The sequence below is a fragment of the Terrapene carolina genome, unplaced genomic scaffold (assembly GCF_002925995.2).
Source record: "Terrapene carolina triunguis isolate 2854851 unplaced genomic scaffold, T_m_triunguis-2.0 Scaffold94, whole genome shotgun sequence".
Lineage (NCBI taxonomy): Eukaryota > Metazoa > Chordata > Testudines > Emydidae > Terrapene > Terrapene triunguis.
The window spans coordinates 2,789,189-2,804,774 of NW_020664445.1; the positions used below are offsets into that span (position 1 = coordinate 2,789,189).

The window sequence follows — 15,586 nt, forward strand, 5'->3', positions numbered from 1 at the left end:
TGTGTGCTGCCCCGCCCTGACCCAGGGCCTGGGCTAACTGACTCTGTGTGCTGCCCCGCCCTGACCCAGGGCCTGGGCTACTTGACTCTTGGTTGCTGCCCCGCCCTGACTAAGGGCCTGGGCTACTGACTTTGGTTTTTGCTGCCCGCCCTGACTAAGGGCCTGGGCCACCTAGCTGTGATTGCTCAGCTCCTGAGGGAAGGACTGAGCCCTAAGATTGTGTTCTTGCCCAACCCTGAGGCAAGGACTGGCGCCCAAAAACCCCTAACCCTACGTGTCAGGTGCCCCGCCCTGACTGAGGGCCGGGGCTTAGCTAGTCGCGGCGTTGGCTCAGCCTGCAGGGAGGCTCTGAGCCCCTCGGACCCTTGTGTGTGGCCCCGCACTGAGCTAGCGCTTGGGGCCTGTTTAACCTTGTGCTTGTGTTTAGCCCCTGCCTGAGGGGCGGAGCCCCAAGACTTTCGGATCCCGAGGATCTTTTTGGGGCCACCTAGTGACTCGGCCTGGCTCCCGACGGCCCCTGAGAGGGCCCAGCTCCCGCACCGGACTATTACATAGTCCCTTTGCTGGTCACTTGGGGGTACAAAGAACCTATGACAGGCTGAAGAAGAATTTCTACTGGCCAGGTATACAAAATGAGGTAAAAGATTATTGTAGGTCTTGTGTATTGTGACAGGCAAGGAAAAGGCCTGTAGGACCCCAGAAAGTTCCTCTACGTCCCTTGCCTGTGATACAGGAGGCATTCCTAAGGGTAGCGATGGACATTGTGGGCCCTATGCAGCGTCCCACCCAGAGAGGAAACAAGTATATCTTAGTGGTAGTGCATTTTGCCACCAGGTATCCTGAGGCAGTTGCTCTGTCTAATATTCAAGCCGAAACTGTGGCGAGGGCCCTTCTCACTATATTCAGCAGAGTGGGTTTCCCTAAAGAAATTTTATCTGATCGAGAGTCAAATTTCATGTAACAAATTTTCAACAAACTGTGGAAGTTGTGTGGGACAAAACAACTTAAAACTGCCCCATTTCACCTACAGGCCAATGGTTTAATGGAAAGATTCAATGGGACTCTAAAATCCATGCTAGGGATGTACACTAAGAAGAGTGGCAAAAATTGGGATGAGTTATTACCATTTCTGTTGTATGTGTACAGGGAGGTACCCCAAGAATCCACAGCTTTTTCCCCATTTGATCTTTGTATGGAAGAAAAGTGAGGGGAACCCTCGATCTCATTAAAGATTCCTGGGAGGGAAATACTGAGGTAAAAGAAGAACCGGTAACTAAATATGGTCAGAGGTTTAGAAAAGAGTTAAAAGACATGATGGAAATCGTTCAAACCAATCTCCAAGACAGTCAATCCAGGCAAAAGGCGTGGTACAATAAAAATATTTTGTAAGCGGACTTTTGAAATAGGGGATTTGGTAATGGTATTAAGCCCTGCAAAAAAGGATAAAATGCAAAACTCTTGGGAGGGACCCTTCGAGGTAATAGAAGTGGCAAATGAGGACACGTATCCAGTTAAAAAGCCCCTTGATGATGCTGTCCCACAGCTTGTGCATGTGAACAGGCTGAAAGCCTATCACAACAGAGAGGCCACAGTAAACATGATTACTTGTATGGAAGGGGAAACTGAGGCACATCCACTCATTGATTTGATGACTGAACACCAAGATGGTTTAACTATGGAAAGCGTTGAGATCTGCAATGAGTTGACACCAGCTGAAAGGAGGGAGGTGTTATCAGTGCTGCAAGGATACAGTGAGGGGTTTTCCAACAAGCCAGGAAAAACACACATGCTAACCCACAAAATCCTTACAGTAGGGCCACAACCACCCCCCTTCCAGGCCTTACAGGGCCACTGGCAAGGTACAAGAACAAATTCATACGGAGATACACTATATGTTGGACCTGGGAGTGATTAAGGAGTCTGACAGCTCTTGGGCATCCCCTGTGATCTTGGTCTCTAAAAAGGACAACACTGTAAGATTTTGTGTTGACTATAGAAAGCGTAATGCTGTTACAGTACCAGATGCATACCCTATGCCTAGGACTGATGGCATGCTGAATATACTGAGCAAAGCCAAATACCTCACCACCTTTGATCTAACTCGGGGTTACTGGCAAATCCCTCTGGATGAGGATGCACAGCAAAAATCTGCTTTTATCACTGACATAGGCCTCTATGAATTCACTATGTTACCTTTTGGTTTAGTCAGTGCTGGTGTGACCTTCCAGAGGCTGGTCAGCAAAGTGTTAAATGGTTTATAAAATTTTGCAAGGACATATATAGATGACCTAGCGGTGTTCAGTGACGATCATAAAAAACACCTGGGAATTGTGCTGTCGAAACTCAAGGAGGCTGGTCTAACCGTAAAACCCCCTAAGTGCAAAATAGGAGCAGCCAGAGTCGCTTATTTGGGACATTGGGTTGGAGAGGGACAGATATCCCATGATCCCCTTCAACTGGAAGCCATTATAAATTGGCCTGTGCCCCAAACTAAAAGACAGGTCCAATCATTCATCGGTCTGGCAAACTAGTACAGAAGGTTTGTGTGGGGGTTCGACGACATTGTATCCCCAATCACAAACTTGTGTAAAAAGCACCAACCCAATAAGGTGGTTTGGTCAGAAGCATGCCAAAAGGGTTTTGATAAGATAAAGACAATCTTGTCTGGAAAACCCGTACTAGCCAGTCCTGACTTTGAAGAAACGTTTGAGCTACGTACAGATGTCTCTGACAGCGGGGTGGGTGCTGTGCTGGTGCAGACAGGGGAAGGTAACAAAACACCCAATTGCCTTCTTGAGTAAAAAGCTGTCACCAATGGAACAAAAATACTGTCATTGAAAAGGAATGTTATGCTATGGTGTGGGCAGTTAACCAATTGAGGCCCTAACTCTTTAATAGAAAATTTAGGATCCTGACAGACCATTCGCCCTTGGTATGGCTAAACAGAACCAAAGGCACAAACTCCAAACTTCTGTGCTGGAGCCTGATCCTGCAGGACCTTGACATGGAAATTATACACATAAAGGGAAAGGAAAATCTGGTAGCAGACGCCCTGTCCAGGAAAGAGGACCCCAGGCGCACTGCCTTCGAGCTAGTCCGTGACTAACCCTCTTGCAGTAAACGAAGGGGGGGAAGTGTGACATTGTGTACCTCGGGGAACACCCTACACTCATGTTCATCTTTATAAAATGATGGTGTGCTATCCAATGCAAAGTTTGTCATGTTGGGTGTCTTCAGAAGGCTCATGATGCCCTGAGTAAGGTTATAGGTTATAATTTCATGTATAGAGTTATGAGGCTGAAAATGTATCCTCATGGCTTAAAATAAGCTCAAGCAAAAACTCTCCCAGAGCAGAGAGGCAGTTCACACCTCATCAGGGCAGGTATGGGACAAATCCAGCTGAGTCTCATAGGAGCAAAGGACGCTGGCCTAGGCAGCAACAAAAGGATCTGTTGGACTCTTGAGAGAGTCACCCTCTTTCCTTTGGTCAGTTTGGGACTGCAATGAGGTAATGCTCACCTGACTCTGAAGGGGGTTGGGGGGGGGGGCAAAGCCAAGAGGGAAGAAAGAACACGATAAAAGGGAGAGACGTTTGCCATGCTCTTCCACCTCCATCTACAGACGTCACCACCAAGCGACTGAAGAGCTGATCAAAGGGGATCTCCTGGCTGAAGAGCAGCCAGGCAGCCTGTGGTGAGAAGCATCTAAGTTTGTAAGGGCATTGAAAGTGTTATGATCAGCTTAGAATGTGTTTTGCTTTTATTTCATTTGACCAAATCCAACTTGTTAGGCTTTGAGTTATAATCACTTAAAATCTCTTTATAGTTAATAAATTTGTTTGTTTATTCTACCTGAAGCAGTGTGTTTGGTTTGAAGCGTGTCAGAGTCCCAAGACTCCCCTTGGGATAACAAGCCTGGTACATATCAATTTCTTTGTTAAATTGACGAACTCATATAAGCTTGCAGTGTCCAGTGGGCATAACTGGAAACTGCAAGACAGAGGTTCCTAGGGTTGTGTCTGGGACTGGAGATATTGGCTGGTGTCATTCGGTTGCACAATCCAAGGAGCAGCTTACATGCCAGAGGCTGTGCGTGACCAGCCCAGGAGTGGGGTTCTCACAGCAGAGCAGGGTCAGGCTGGCTCCCAGAGTCAAGGATTGGAGTGACCTAGCAGATCACCAGTCCAGATAACACCAGAGGGGAATGTCACAACCTGCAACATTGGCTCTGTGTCTTGGGGGTGGTATTTGGCAGGACAAATGAGGTTCATGGATCTCTCTCTCTCACGCCTCTCTTCTCCCTGGTCCTTCAGTCAATTTCAGCCAGACTGAGAAATTATTTTAGTTTCCACAGACCTGTAGTGCATGCAGCAATGGAGCTGTTATGTCTTGGTTGTGTGTGTAAAACACACACAATCATAGAAATGTAGGGCTGATGGGACCTCAAGACATCATCTAGTCCCACCCCCTGTGCTGTGGCAGGACCTAGTAAAGCTAGACCATCCCTGTCCAAATTGTTTTTAAACGCTTCCAATGATGGGGACTCCATAACCTCCATTGGAAGTCTGTTCCAAAGCTTAACTACCCTTAGAATTACAAAGTTTTTCCTAATAGCTAACCTAAATCTCCATTTGCTGCAAATTAAGCCTGTTACTTCTTGTCCTATCTTCAGTGGACATGGAGAACAATTGATCAGTCTTCTTTATAACAGCCCTTAACATATTGGAAGAATATTATCAGGTCCCCCCTCAGTCGTCTTTTCTCAAGACTACATATACATTTTTCAACCTTTCCTCGTATGCCAGGTTTTTGTAAACATTTTATCATTTTTGTTGCTCTCCTCTTGCTGGGGCCTCACCAGTGCTGACTAGAGCAGGACAATTACTTCTACATATCTGAGAACTCTGCCCATGCACAGAGGCCGGGGCAGTAGTGTGTCAATGCATCTGCTGCCTGTTACACCCACGTGCGCCATCTTGTGGAAGCTTTACTTTTGTTCCTTCTTGTTTTGTTTTCCTCCTAAAATAAAAGTCATTTGTATTGAAAGTGCAGGATTGTTCACTGGATATAGAAAACCTTAATGAGTGTGTTATGTTAATTGCTCAAAGAAAACAACACATCAATTTGAAAACATGGACCAAATATCACTTCTGAAAGGGGTTTAGTTTAAGAAGCACAGGAATTGCCTGGGTAAATCCAGCCCAAGGCCCACCTCACCTAGTATCCTGTCTCAGACAGTGGTCAGTCCCAGATATTTCAGAGACAAGTGCCACCGCCCCACATCACCACCTGCACCCCCACCATGAAGGAGGAGTCCTAATCCCTAATGGTTAGAGTGTGGTTTAAACCCCGAAGCTGCAGGTTTAATATCTCTTCCAAAATATGTGTTAGCATTAACTCTTGTAACTTTGACTATTCTTGTTCTCCATATAAGCATCCAGTCCCTTTTGAATCTTGCTAAATTCTTGGCCTCAACATCTTCCTGGGACAGTGAGTTCCACAGGCTAATTACGTGTTGTGTGAAAAAGAAAAAGGGCTCCTCGTGGAATACTGTGCAAATCAACAGGAATAAGCGGGGGGCAGACTCTAGTCCTGTGTGTTTGCTTGGGCCAGATTCTGACCTCCCTTCTACTTGTATTAATCCAGAGTGATTCCACAGAGTAGCTGAGAGAAGGAATAATCCTCAAGAGTTGACCACACCACAAATGCATCTACAGCAGAGCATCCTCCTGCCACAGAATGTGTGTGGCCACATCTGTGTGGGAACACAAGGTTCTGAGCTCTGCACAGACATGGAGCTGATTCCCCCCCCTCGCTTGTTTTCAGATGTAAATATGTTCAATGTCTCACAATTGGATCATTAGCGCTTGCTCAGGCGGAACCCCACTGAAACCGAGGGGCTTGAGTGTAATGAGGAGCGACTTTGTGGAAGAACAACACTTGTTAGCCCTGTTCAGTTAGAGGAAACCCTCTCACGGAGGCTCTTGCACGGTACTTCGTATTTCTTTCCCAACTAAGAGCATTAGCGAATTAGTGACAGAGCGAGCCGGGAAACTTACAGTGGCATCTTCAGAACAGGAAGCGATTACAAAGTCATCAAAAGGGCTCCACTTGATGTCCAGGACATTTCCTCTGTGCCCGCACACCCTGGGGTAGTGAGGATCAAGCTTGCCTGTCTGAAAAGAACAGCAAGTCTCTGTTAGCGCAGAAAGGCTACATTTGGCCACAGAACAGCAGGAGGTCTCCATGCAGGCTGGCCCCACAAGACCTGAGCTAAGCTCTTTGGCACCCCACATAGCAAGATCCACAGTGCTCAGTTTACTGGAAATGGGTCCATGCTCGCCCTTAAAGCCATGTCCTCCTTAGCTCAGGCCACGCCTACACGACCTACTTACTGCAGTATAACTACTTCGCTCAGGGATGTGAAAAATCCACACTCCTGAGTGACGTAGTTATACCGACCTTAACCCCCCCCCATGTAGGCAGCGCTATGTTGACGGGAGAGCTTTTCCTGCTGACATAGCTACTGCCCCTCGCGGAGGTGGAGTTATTAAGCCGATGGGAGAACTTAGAGCATCTTCACCAGAAGTACTACAGCGGCACAGCTGCATCAGTACAGACCTGCTGTTCGTCTTTGCCTTGCCACACTCCCCCTGAGCACCTACAGGAGAAAAGCCTTGTGATGACTGAGTCCTGCCAAGGAATAGGGCAGCATCCTGAAGCCACTGACCACGCCCCAGATGGTAATAATGAGTAAGGAGCAGCCCGATTCCTAGCTCCCATCACAAGGGGGCTGTAATTGACTGGAATGGATTTGACTGCAGACAAAGGGCATCAGGAAGACTCTACAGTTCAGTGCCAACCCTTGCTAATGGAAAACAGGAAAGTGAGTCAGTAGTGAACAGAAGAACGGCCATACTGGGTCACAACACTGGTCCATCTAGCCCAGTGGCTTGTCTTCCAACAGTGGCCAGTGCCAGAATCTTCAGAGAGCATGACCGAATGCACTCCTGTACGCACACCATACACACCACTGTAAAAATCTTTGTATAAAATATGCCTCATGAGGTGGTATTTGAAAACACCGTGCGTCAATTATTGGATGGTACATTTATGTAGCAACATTATATGTAAAGTTATGAATTCCCTCTGTATGATGATGTTAGCACATGTTCAAACCCACACAGCCCTGACTAGGTAAAAGCACACGTCTCTCCTAAACAAAGGAGTGTGTATTTACCTCAGTTTACATATAAGTAGTAAGCAGAGTCCTTGAGACAGCAAGAGGGGGAAGTGGCAGGATCCAAAGCAAATCTGCTTTTCACCATACACAGGGAGCCACCTTCACTCCCAGACTCCACATTGCCTTCCTTGCTTCTTGACTAAACTTTGCTTTGAGGGTAATCCTCGGGAGAACCCACTTCAAAGGAGGACTGGACTGTAAAAGTGAGGGGCAAGAACACCCCAACGTATCCCTCTCTACCCCTCTCTCTCTTTCACCTAACACGACAAAGGAACCAGCCCTTGGACTTCGGGAGTGAGCCTGGCCTGAAAATTTGGTCAGCAATGCTACTGGGAACCTGTGGTAAGGATTTTACCTTGAACCAAGTCTAGTTTGTTAAGTTTTAGTAACTAGGAAGCATTTTATCTTTATTTCTCTTGTAACCTGACTTTAATGCCTTATACTTGTATTCAGTTAAGATCTAGTTCTTTGTAGTTAAATAAACTTGTTTTATTTTTTTAAATCTAAACTAATCCAGTGCTGCGTTTAAACAGAGCTGTTTGGGTAACTCCAGTTAAAGTCGCAAACTGTTGGATATTGACCCCTTACAGGAGCTATGGCCCTCTAATATCTGCACTGTCCAGCAAAGGGCTGGACACTGCAGAACACACGTTTTGGGGAAAATCTGGGACTAGGAGTGTGGTGGAGTCACCCTGCAAGTGGGTAACCAAGGCTGCTGGAAGCCAGAGTATGGCTGGGGTGTTGCTGACCAGCTGCTCAGGTCAGAATTGCTGGACCAGGGACTGCAGCTATACACTGAGACTCAGGGGGTGACCTGCATGCTGTTTGGCAGTTTGTGCATTTCCCAGGTTGGGAACTACAGCAGCAAAGCACTGTGAGGCATCCAAGGTTGCAGGGCAGGTGGTGACAACCCCTCGCTGGTCTGGATTGCACCCTGGAATATGGCAGAGGGAATGAACAGAACAGGGCACTTATCAAGTCATTCATCCCCAGTTGTCCAGTTCCAGCTTCTGGCAGTCAGAGGTTTAGGGACACCCAGAGCATAGTTTTGCATCCCAGACCATCTTGGCTAATAGCCATTGATGGACCTATCCTCCATGAACTGATCTAGTTCTTGTTTGAACCAAGTTATACTTTTGGCCTTCACAACATCCCCTGGCAATGAGTTCCACAGCTTGACTGTGTGTTGTGACACGAAGTGCTTCCTTATATTTATTTTAAAACTGCTGTTCAGGATGGGGGAGGCCCCGAGAGCAGCCCCCGGCCCGTGTCCCTGCCCCTTAGGCTCCCCACCCTGGGCAGGTGGAGGGTCTACAGCTTCCCACAGCTGCCCGACCAGCTCTTACCATGGCCCGGCTGCGGCTCTTCGGCCCCCAAGACCCCACCCCCTGGCCAGGCTGGAAGCCGGAGCTAGGTCAGGGTAAAAGATCAGCAGGCAGCCATGGGGAGCCATGTGGAGGGTGAACGGCTCCCCAGAGCTGCCCTGGCTTCTTGGGCTGCTCTTACCTGGACTGGGCTCCAGCTTCCAGCCTGGCTGGTGGGTGGGGCCTTGAGGGGAAGAGGAGGGGCGGGGGCTGTGCCTGTGGCGAAAAGTGGACAGTCTAGGCCCATCCATTTTCAAAAGTCGGAGGGCCATGGCCCCTTGGCTCCCTCTGTTCCGGCACCCCTGCACAGGCTCTGTGATGTGCTGTCCAGGCACCAAGAGCCCTCTCTTCTCATGCTAAAGTCTAAAGCAAGTTGAATACAGGACAGCTCTTAAGCATGTGCTTAACTCTCCTGAAGTGGGATCTAAATAAATAAATGTCAAATAATCCTCTCCTTTCTGTTGTCATGCTCTAGACCCTGATTCAGCAAACTAGGAAGCAAGAGTTTAGCTTTAAGAACATGAATAGTCCCACTAAAATCATGTGCTTAAAGCTAAGCATGTGCTTCAGTGCTTTGGAGGATCAGGGGCCTATAGTGCTCTGCATGACCATGGAATCTCCTCTATTCTTTAATCAGGGATTAGTTCAGAGGCCGAAAAGGCTCCTTGTCTGTGAAGACAAGCTAGAACCATGTAATTACAGAGCTATTTGCTCTCTCCCATTCTACGAAAGATGGTTATTATTTATTATTGTTTTGCAGTTGCTCCCAGAGGCATGGAAGGCACCCAGACGCCATGGTGATGAGCATCAGGATAAAAATGCAGACCCTTACTGTGCTAGGTGCTGTACAAACATGTAATAGATGGTCCCTGTCCCAAAGAGCCTCTGGCCCTACCATGCATTTTGAAAAACAGGCAGCTGCAATAACCAAGCCTTCCCATTGCCATCACGACCATCTGGGATCCCTGCTGCTCCACCTTCGCACTCCAGCAGGGGCGATCAGGAAAAGGGGCAGCCCAGGCTCCCTGGGTGCTGCTGGCCGTGCTCACCTGATGGATGGGTATCACGAGGAAAGCCCCGCCACCTGCACACTCTGTCACGACAGCAATGAAGTGGGGGTTGACAGCACAGAAGTGGTTGTCGTGCACACTGCAGGTGATGGGGACGCAGTCGTAGCACTTCTCCTTGCTAGCAGGCTTGCCGTACACATGGCGGAACTTGGAACTCCGGTACTGAGGGTGCCATGACATCTGCAGCAGTCAAAACACAAGACAGAGGGTGAGGCAGGGACCATCCCCTTGCTATCGGACATTGGCGTGGGTTTGAAATTCAGCCCTGCGCCTCCCATTGACTCATGCCTGCTTACATCTGCAGCGCAATCAGCCCCAGTACACATCTGTCTCCAGAACGCCAGGTCCTGCCCTGGGGGCAATGCACACATGCCCCTGGAGCTATTTCCCTCTCCTCTATTTTGTGACTTCACCTCCCCCCCTCCACACACACACACACACACACACACACACACACACACACACTTCCCCTTTCAGACCACTCATGGGCCCTTCTCCCTTTATCTTATCTCGCCCCACCCCCAAGCCCTTCCCAAGGCCACCAGCGCAGTCAGCCAAGCCCAGCCGTGCAGCCACACCCTAAATCAAACTGCCAGCAGCTCAGCAGACACAGCATTGTGCTCTCCTTCTGGAAAGAAGCCAGATCACTCCAATACTCACCTGTGATGGGACTGGCCACCTGAGAGCCCTTGCAGTGGCAAGAGATGCCAGGTGTTGTGTTCCTCCTAACACACACACACACACACACACACACACACACACTCTCTAAACTGCCTCTGCCAGGTTAGCCAGGTAGCGTACACCTGCAGAAGGAGTTCTGCCAGTGTAGGAACACCACTTCCCCAAACAACAGTAGCTCTGTCAACAGAAGCCCTCTTCTGTCGGAATAGCTGTCTCTACACTGGGGGGGGCTGTCGGCATGGCGATCACCAGGAAGTGTGGGGTTTTCACACTCCTGACTGACAGAGCAATGCCAGTTTAAGTTGTAAGTATAGCCCAGGCTTGAGAAAGTGCATGAACTGGCCATCCTGGACCCACGCGCTGCCAACTCCTTTCTTAGTTATGATGAGATAATTGGCTCTGTGGATGAGGGAAAAGCAGTGGACGTGTTATTCCTTGACTTTAGCAAAGCTTTTGATACGGTCTCCCACAGTATTCTTACCAGCAAGTTAAAGAAGTATGGGCTGGATGAATGGACTATAAGGTGGATAGAAAGCTGGCTAAATCGTCGGGCTCAACGGGTAGTGATCAATGGCTCCATGTCTAGTTGGCAGCTGGTATCAAGCGGAATGCCCCAAGGGTCAGTCCTGGGGCCGGTTTTGTTCAATATCTTCATTAATGATCTGGAGGATGGCGTGGACTGCACCCTCAGCAAGTTTGCAGATGACACTAAACTGGGAGGACTGGTAGATATGCTGGAGGGTAGGGACAGGATACAGAGGGACCTAGACAAATTAGAGGATTGGGCCAAAAGAAATCTGATGAGGTTCAACAAGGACAAGTGCAAAGTCCTGCACTTAGGATGGAAGAATCCCAGGCTCTGGTACAGACTAGGGACCAAATGGCTAGGCAGCAGTTCTGCAGAAAAGGACCTAGGGGTCACAGTGGACGAGAAACTGGATATGAGTCAACAGTGTGCTCTTGTTGCCAAGAAGGCTAACGGCATTTTGGGCTGTATAAGTAGGGGCATTGCCAGCAGATCGAGGAACGTGATCGTTCCCCTTTATTCGACATTGGTGAGGCCTCATCTGGAGTACTGTGTCCAGTTTTGGGCCCCACACTACAAGAAGGATGTGGAAAAATTGGAAAGAGTCCAGCGGAGGGCAACAAAAATGATTAGGGGTCTGGAGCACATGACTTATGAGGAGAGGCTGAGGGAACTGGGATTGTTTAGTCTGCAGAAGAGAAGAATGAGGGTGATTTGATAGCTGCTTTCAACAACCTGAAAGGGGGTTCCAAAGAGGATGGATCTAGACTGTTCTCAGTGGTACCAGATGACAGAACAAGGTGTAATAGTCTCAAGTTGCAGTGCGGGAGGTTTAGGTTGGATATTAGGAAAAACGTTTTCACTAGGAGGGTGGTGAAGCACTGGAATGGGTTACCTAGGGGAGGTGGTGGAATCTCCGTCCTTAGAGGTTTTTAAGGTCAGGCTTGACAAAGCCCTGGCTGGGATGATTTAGTTGGGAATTGGTCCTGCTTTGAGCAGGTGGTTGGACTAGATACCTCCTGAGGTCCCTTCCAACCCTGAGATTCTATGATTAGGAGTGACTTGCCTACCGCCTCTCTCCCTGCTGCCAGCCATACATGAGGCCTGCAATGGGTGGATCCAAATGGCACCCACCCAGGCCACAGGATGTTCTCAGGTTGACCTCAGCACCACCTGGAACTACACAGCACATCTCCCTGCTGTAATGCTGGGAAAGCAATTGTGACGGGGTGAGTCACAGAGACCCCCCCTTGGGACTGCCACCTGATGTGCTGAGACTACCTCTGAGCCGTTTTCCCTGCCAGCTTAGGACTTCAGTACCCTGTCTTGTTGAGCCAGACCCAGGTCTGAACCACATCCCCCAAAAGCTGCAGACTTAACAGAAAACAGCTTAGAAAGTGCTCCTGTCTCTAGCATCCAGATACCCAGTTACCAATGGGTTCAAACCCCAAATAAACCCGTTTTACTCTATATAAAGCTTATACAGGGTAAACTCAAATTGTCTGCCCTCTATAACACGGATAGACAGATATGCACAGCTGTTTGATCCCCCAGGTATTAGTCACTAACTCTGGGTTCTGTAATAAGCAAAAAGTGATTTTATTAAATATAAAAGGTAGGATTTAAGTGGTTCCAAGTAATAACAGACAGAAAAAGGAGGTTACCGAGCAAAATAAAACAACACATGCAAGTCTAAGCCTAATACAGTAGAAAACTAAATGCAGGTAAATCTCACCCTCAGAGATGTTCCAGTAAGCTTCTTTCACAGACTAGACTCCTTTCTAGTCTGGGCCCAATACTTTCCCCTGATACAGTCCTTGTTCCAGCTCAGGTGGTAACTAGGGGATTTCTCATGACTGCAGCCCCCTTTGTTTTGTTCCGTCCCCTTTTATAGCTTTGGCACAAGGCGGGAATCTTTTGTCTCTCTGGGTCCCCATCCCTCCTTCTAAATGGAAAAACACCAGGTTTCAGATGGATTCCAGTACCAGGTGACATGGTCACATGTCCTGTGAGACCCCAAGCCTTCACTCTTCCTGGCCTGACTCACAGGAAGGCTTGCAAGTAAACAGAGCCATCTACAGTCAATTGTCCTGCCTAATGGGAGCCATCAAGATTCCAAACCACCATTAATGGCCCACATTTTGCATAATTACAATAGAACCTCAGAGTTATATTTAATATTTCTAGTTTCAGATACAAGAGTGGTACATTTATACAAATAGGATGAATACACTCAGTAGATTATAAGCTTTGTAATGATACCTTACAAGAGACCTTTTGCATGAAGCATATTCCAGTTACATTATATTCACACTCATTGGCATATTTTCATAAAATCATATGGAGTGCAACGTCACAGCAATGTCTCCCTCCCTCTGATCCCAAGCACCTAGATCAGAGGCTGGGGAACCCTCCATTCACGGAGGCCTGAAAGTTGGGTTTTACCACTAAAAGGGAAAAGAGAGATTAATAAACCCAATAGGAACAGAGACATTCATTCCTTTGTAAGGCCAGCAGCTATTCTGCACCGGTTTGTTAGAGGATTGCACAGTACTTCAAACAGTGACCAAGTAAGATGCATAAGAGTCCATAGCTCATTGATATTGGCCCAGTTTGTGCATGGATAGTGAGACACCATGGGACTGACCTGTTCAATTGAAAATAGGCAGTCAAGTAAATCTCAGGTAGCGAATACAACCCAAGAATGGTAACACCCAACTCTGCTCAGAGGCACTAGACACCCCCATCAAAGCTATTCTTCCCATGGAAGTGTGATAATAGTACAGACTACATCCAGTGTGAAGATCCTCCTGCCGCACAAAGGCATTTTCTCATGCATGAGGGCCAGAGGGTGAAAGTGGCACAAAACAAACACCAAGTGAAAGTGGCACTCTAGCTTTCCTGCACAAGGTGGGTGGAATGCAATCAGCATAAGTGTACAAGTAAATTCAGGGTGAAGCCTGGCCCCCGGAAGTCCAGTGGAGTTCTGCCATTGGCTTCAATAGGGCTGGTTTTTAAGGTGCATTCAGTTTTAAACCGCCAGAATGTTATTAGTAACCCAGGACTCAAGCCACCATCTCCTTGCTCCAGTTTGACACCAGCCCCCAGGACTTTCACCAGGAATAATCCCTCACTAGACAATATTCCACATAAATACCTGGCTAAGCAAACCCGTGTGCCAGGCTAGGCAGTGAGTCCCTCGGCCTCTCTCCCACCATATATCATGAACCAATGGTTGGAAGTTGAAGCTAGACCAATTCAGACTGGAAATAAGGAATACATTTCTGACAGTGAAGGTAATTAACCACTGGAACAATCTACCAAGGGTCATGGGAGATTCTCTATCATTGGCAATTTTTAAATCAAGTCTGGCTATTTTTCTAAGAGCTCTGCTCTAGGAATTATTTGGGGGCAGGTCTTTGGCCTGTGTGCTACAGGAGGTCAGACTAGATGATCACAGTGGTTCTTCTGGTCTTGGAATTGACCATCCCAGGCCTGGCTCCTTCACAGACTTTCCTAGTAGCCCTTCTCAGAAGCCCCCATCACAGGAAACCTGCTGCATCAGCACTAGCGCTTTTATTCCTGCCACACAGCAAACAGCAGGAAAGTGCTTCTAAAGCTACAGTCGACTACAACAGGCCTTTCAGGAAGGTACCCAATGGCCAGGCTCTCCAGTGTCTCCAGAGCTGTCGACCCCTTTCACCTGCGGTGCCACATGATAGTGGGAAATGAATGTTGAGAGAGGAAGGTGTAACAGCACAGAAGTTCACAGCCACTGTTTGAAGGGAGGTGTCTACAAATCTTCTGAAACCTCATGTGTGTGCCCAGTGCCACCTGGGGAGCCCTCCTCAGCCTCTAAGCTTCGTGACGCTCACTACTGACATGTCAAACAGCAGGCCAAGCACTCCAACAATCACACATGCTCATGTGCCCACAGCAGATGTGATGGACAATAATAAGAGAGACATATCTGTGACGGGTTGGGTCACAGAAACTCCCTCAAGACTGTCACTAGATGTGCTGGGATACCTCTGAGAACAAATCCCCCTGCCAGAGAAGGCTTCCCTCCACTCCCCTCTTGCTGAGCTAGACACACCAGTTGGCTACAGCACAGACCAAGAGGTTGGGCCATGCCCCCTGCAGTTCACAGAAACTAAGATTCACTCAGCCCAGGAGCTTCTGAGTTAACGGAGACTTTCCCAGCACCCAGTATTCAGTCTTTCCGGGAGCCTAAACCCCAAAGGAATAACAGACAGAACAAAGTAAGTTACCAAGCAAAATAAAACAAAAACATGCAAGTCTAAGCCTAATACAGTAAGAAACTGATTACAGATGAAACCTCAGCCTCAGAGATGTTCCAATTAGCTTCTTTCACAGACTAGACTCCTTCCTAGTCTGGGCCCAATCCTTTTCAGACCAATGTTGTGGTTTATGGCCTGGGTCCAGCAATCACTCACACCCCCATAGTTACAGTTCTTTGTTCCAGTTTCTTTCAGGCATCTCTTCGGGGTGGAGAGGTCATCTCTTGAGCCAGCTGAAGACAAAATGGAGAGGCTTCCGGGGCCTTTTATACTCTCTCTCGTGGGCAGAAACCCCTTTGGTGGTTCTGTGCAAAATCACGTTCCCAGGAAAGCTCAGATGTGGATTGATTCATAAATTCATAGATTCTAGGACTGGAAGGGACCTCGAGAGGTCATCGAGTC

At 48.1% G+C, this 15,586-nt stretch overlaps 1 protein-coding gene across 3 annotated transcripts in view; it reads right to left on the bottom strand.

Moving 5' to 3' along the window:
- CORO2A (coronin 2A) overlaps positions 1 to 15,586 on the bottom strand; it is a 136,497-nt gene that overhangs the window by 49,668 nt on the left and 71,243 nt on the right. For all 3 annotated transcript variants that reach the window (XR_002908275.2, XR_002908273.2, XM_024203206.2), the window contains exons 2-3: positions 9,656 to 9,856; positions 6,059 to 6,175 (exon numbers count right to left, since the gene is read on the bottom strand). Coding sequence is in view for 1 of the 3 variants with exons in the window: in XM_024203206.2 (XP_024058974.1) it covers positions 6,059 to 6,175; positions 9,656 to 9,856 (318 nt within the window). In the remaining 2 variants the exon portion in view is untranslated. The remainder of the gene's footprint in view (positions 1 to 6,058; positions 6,176 to 9,655; positions 9,857 to 15,586) is intronic.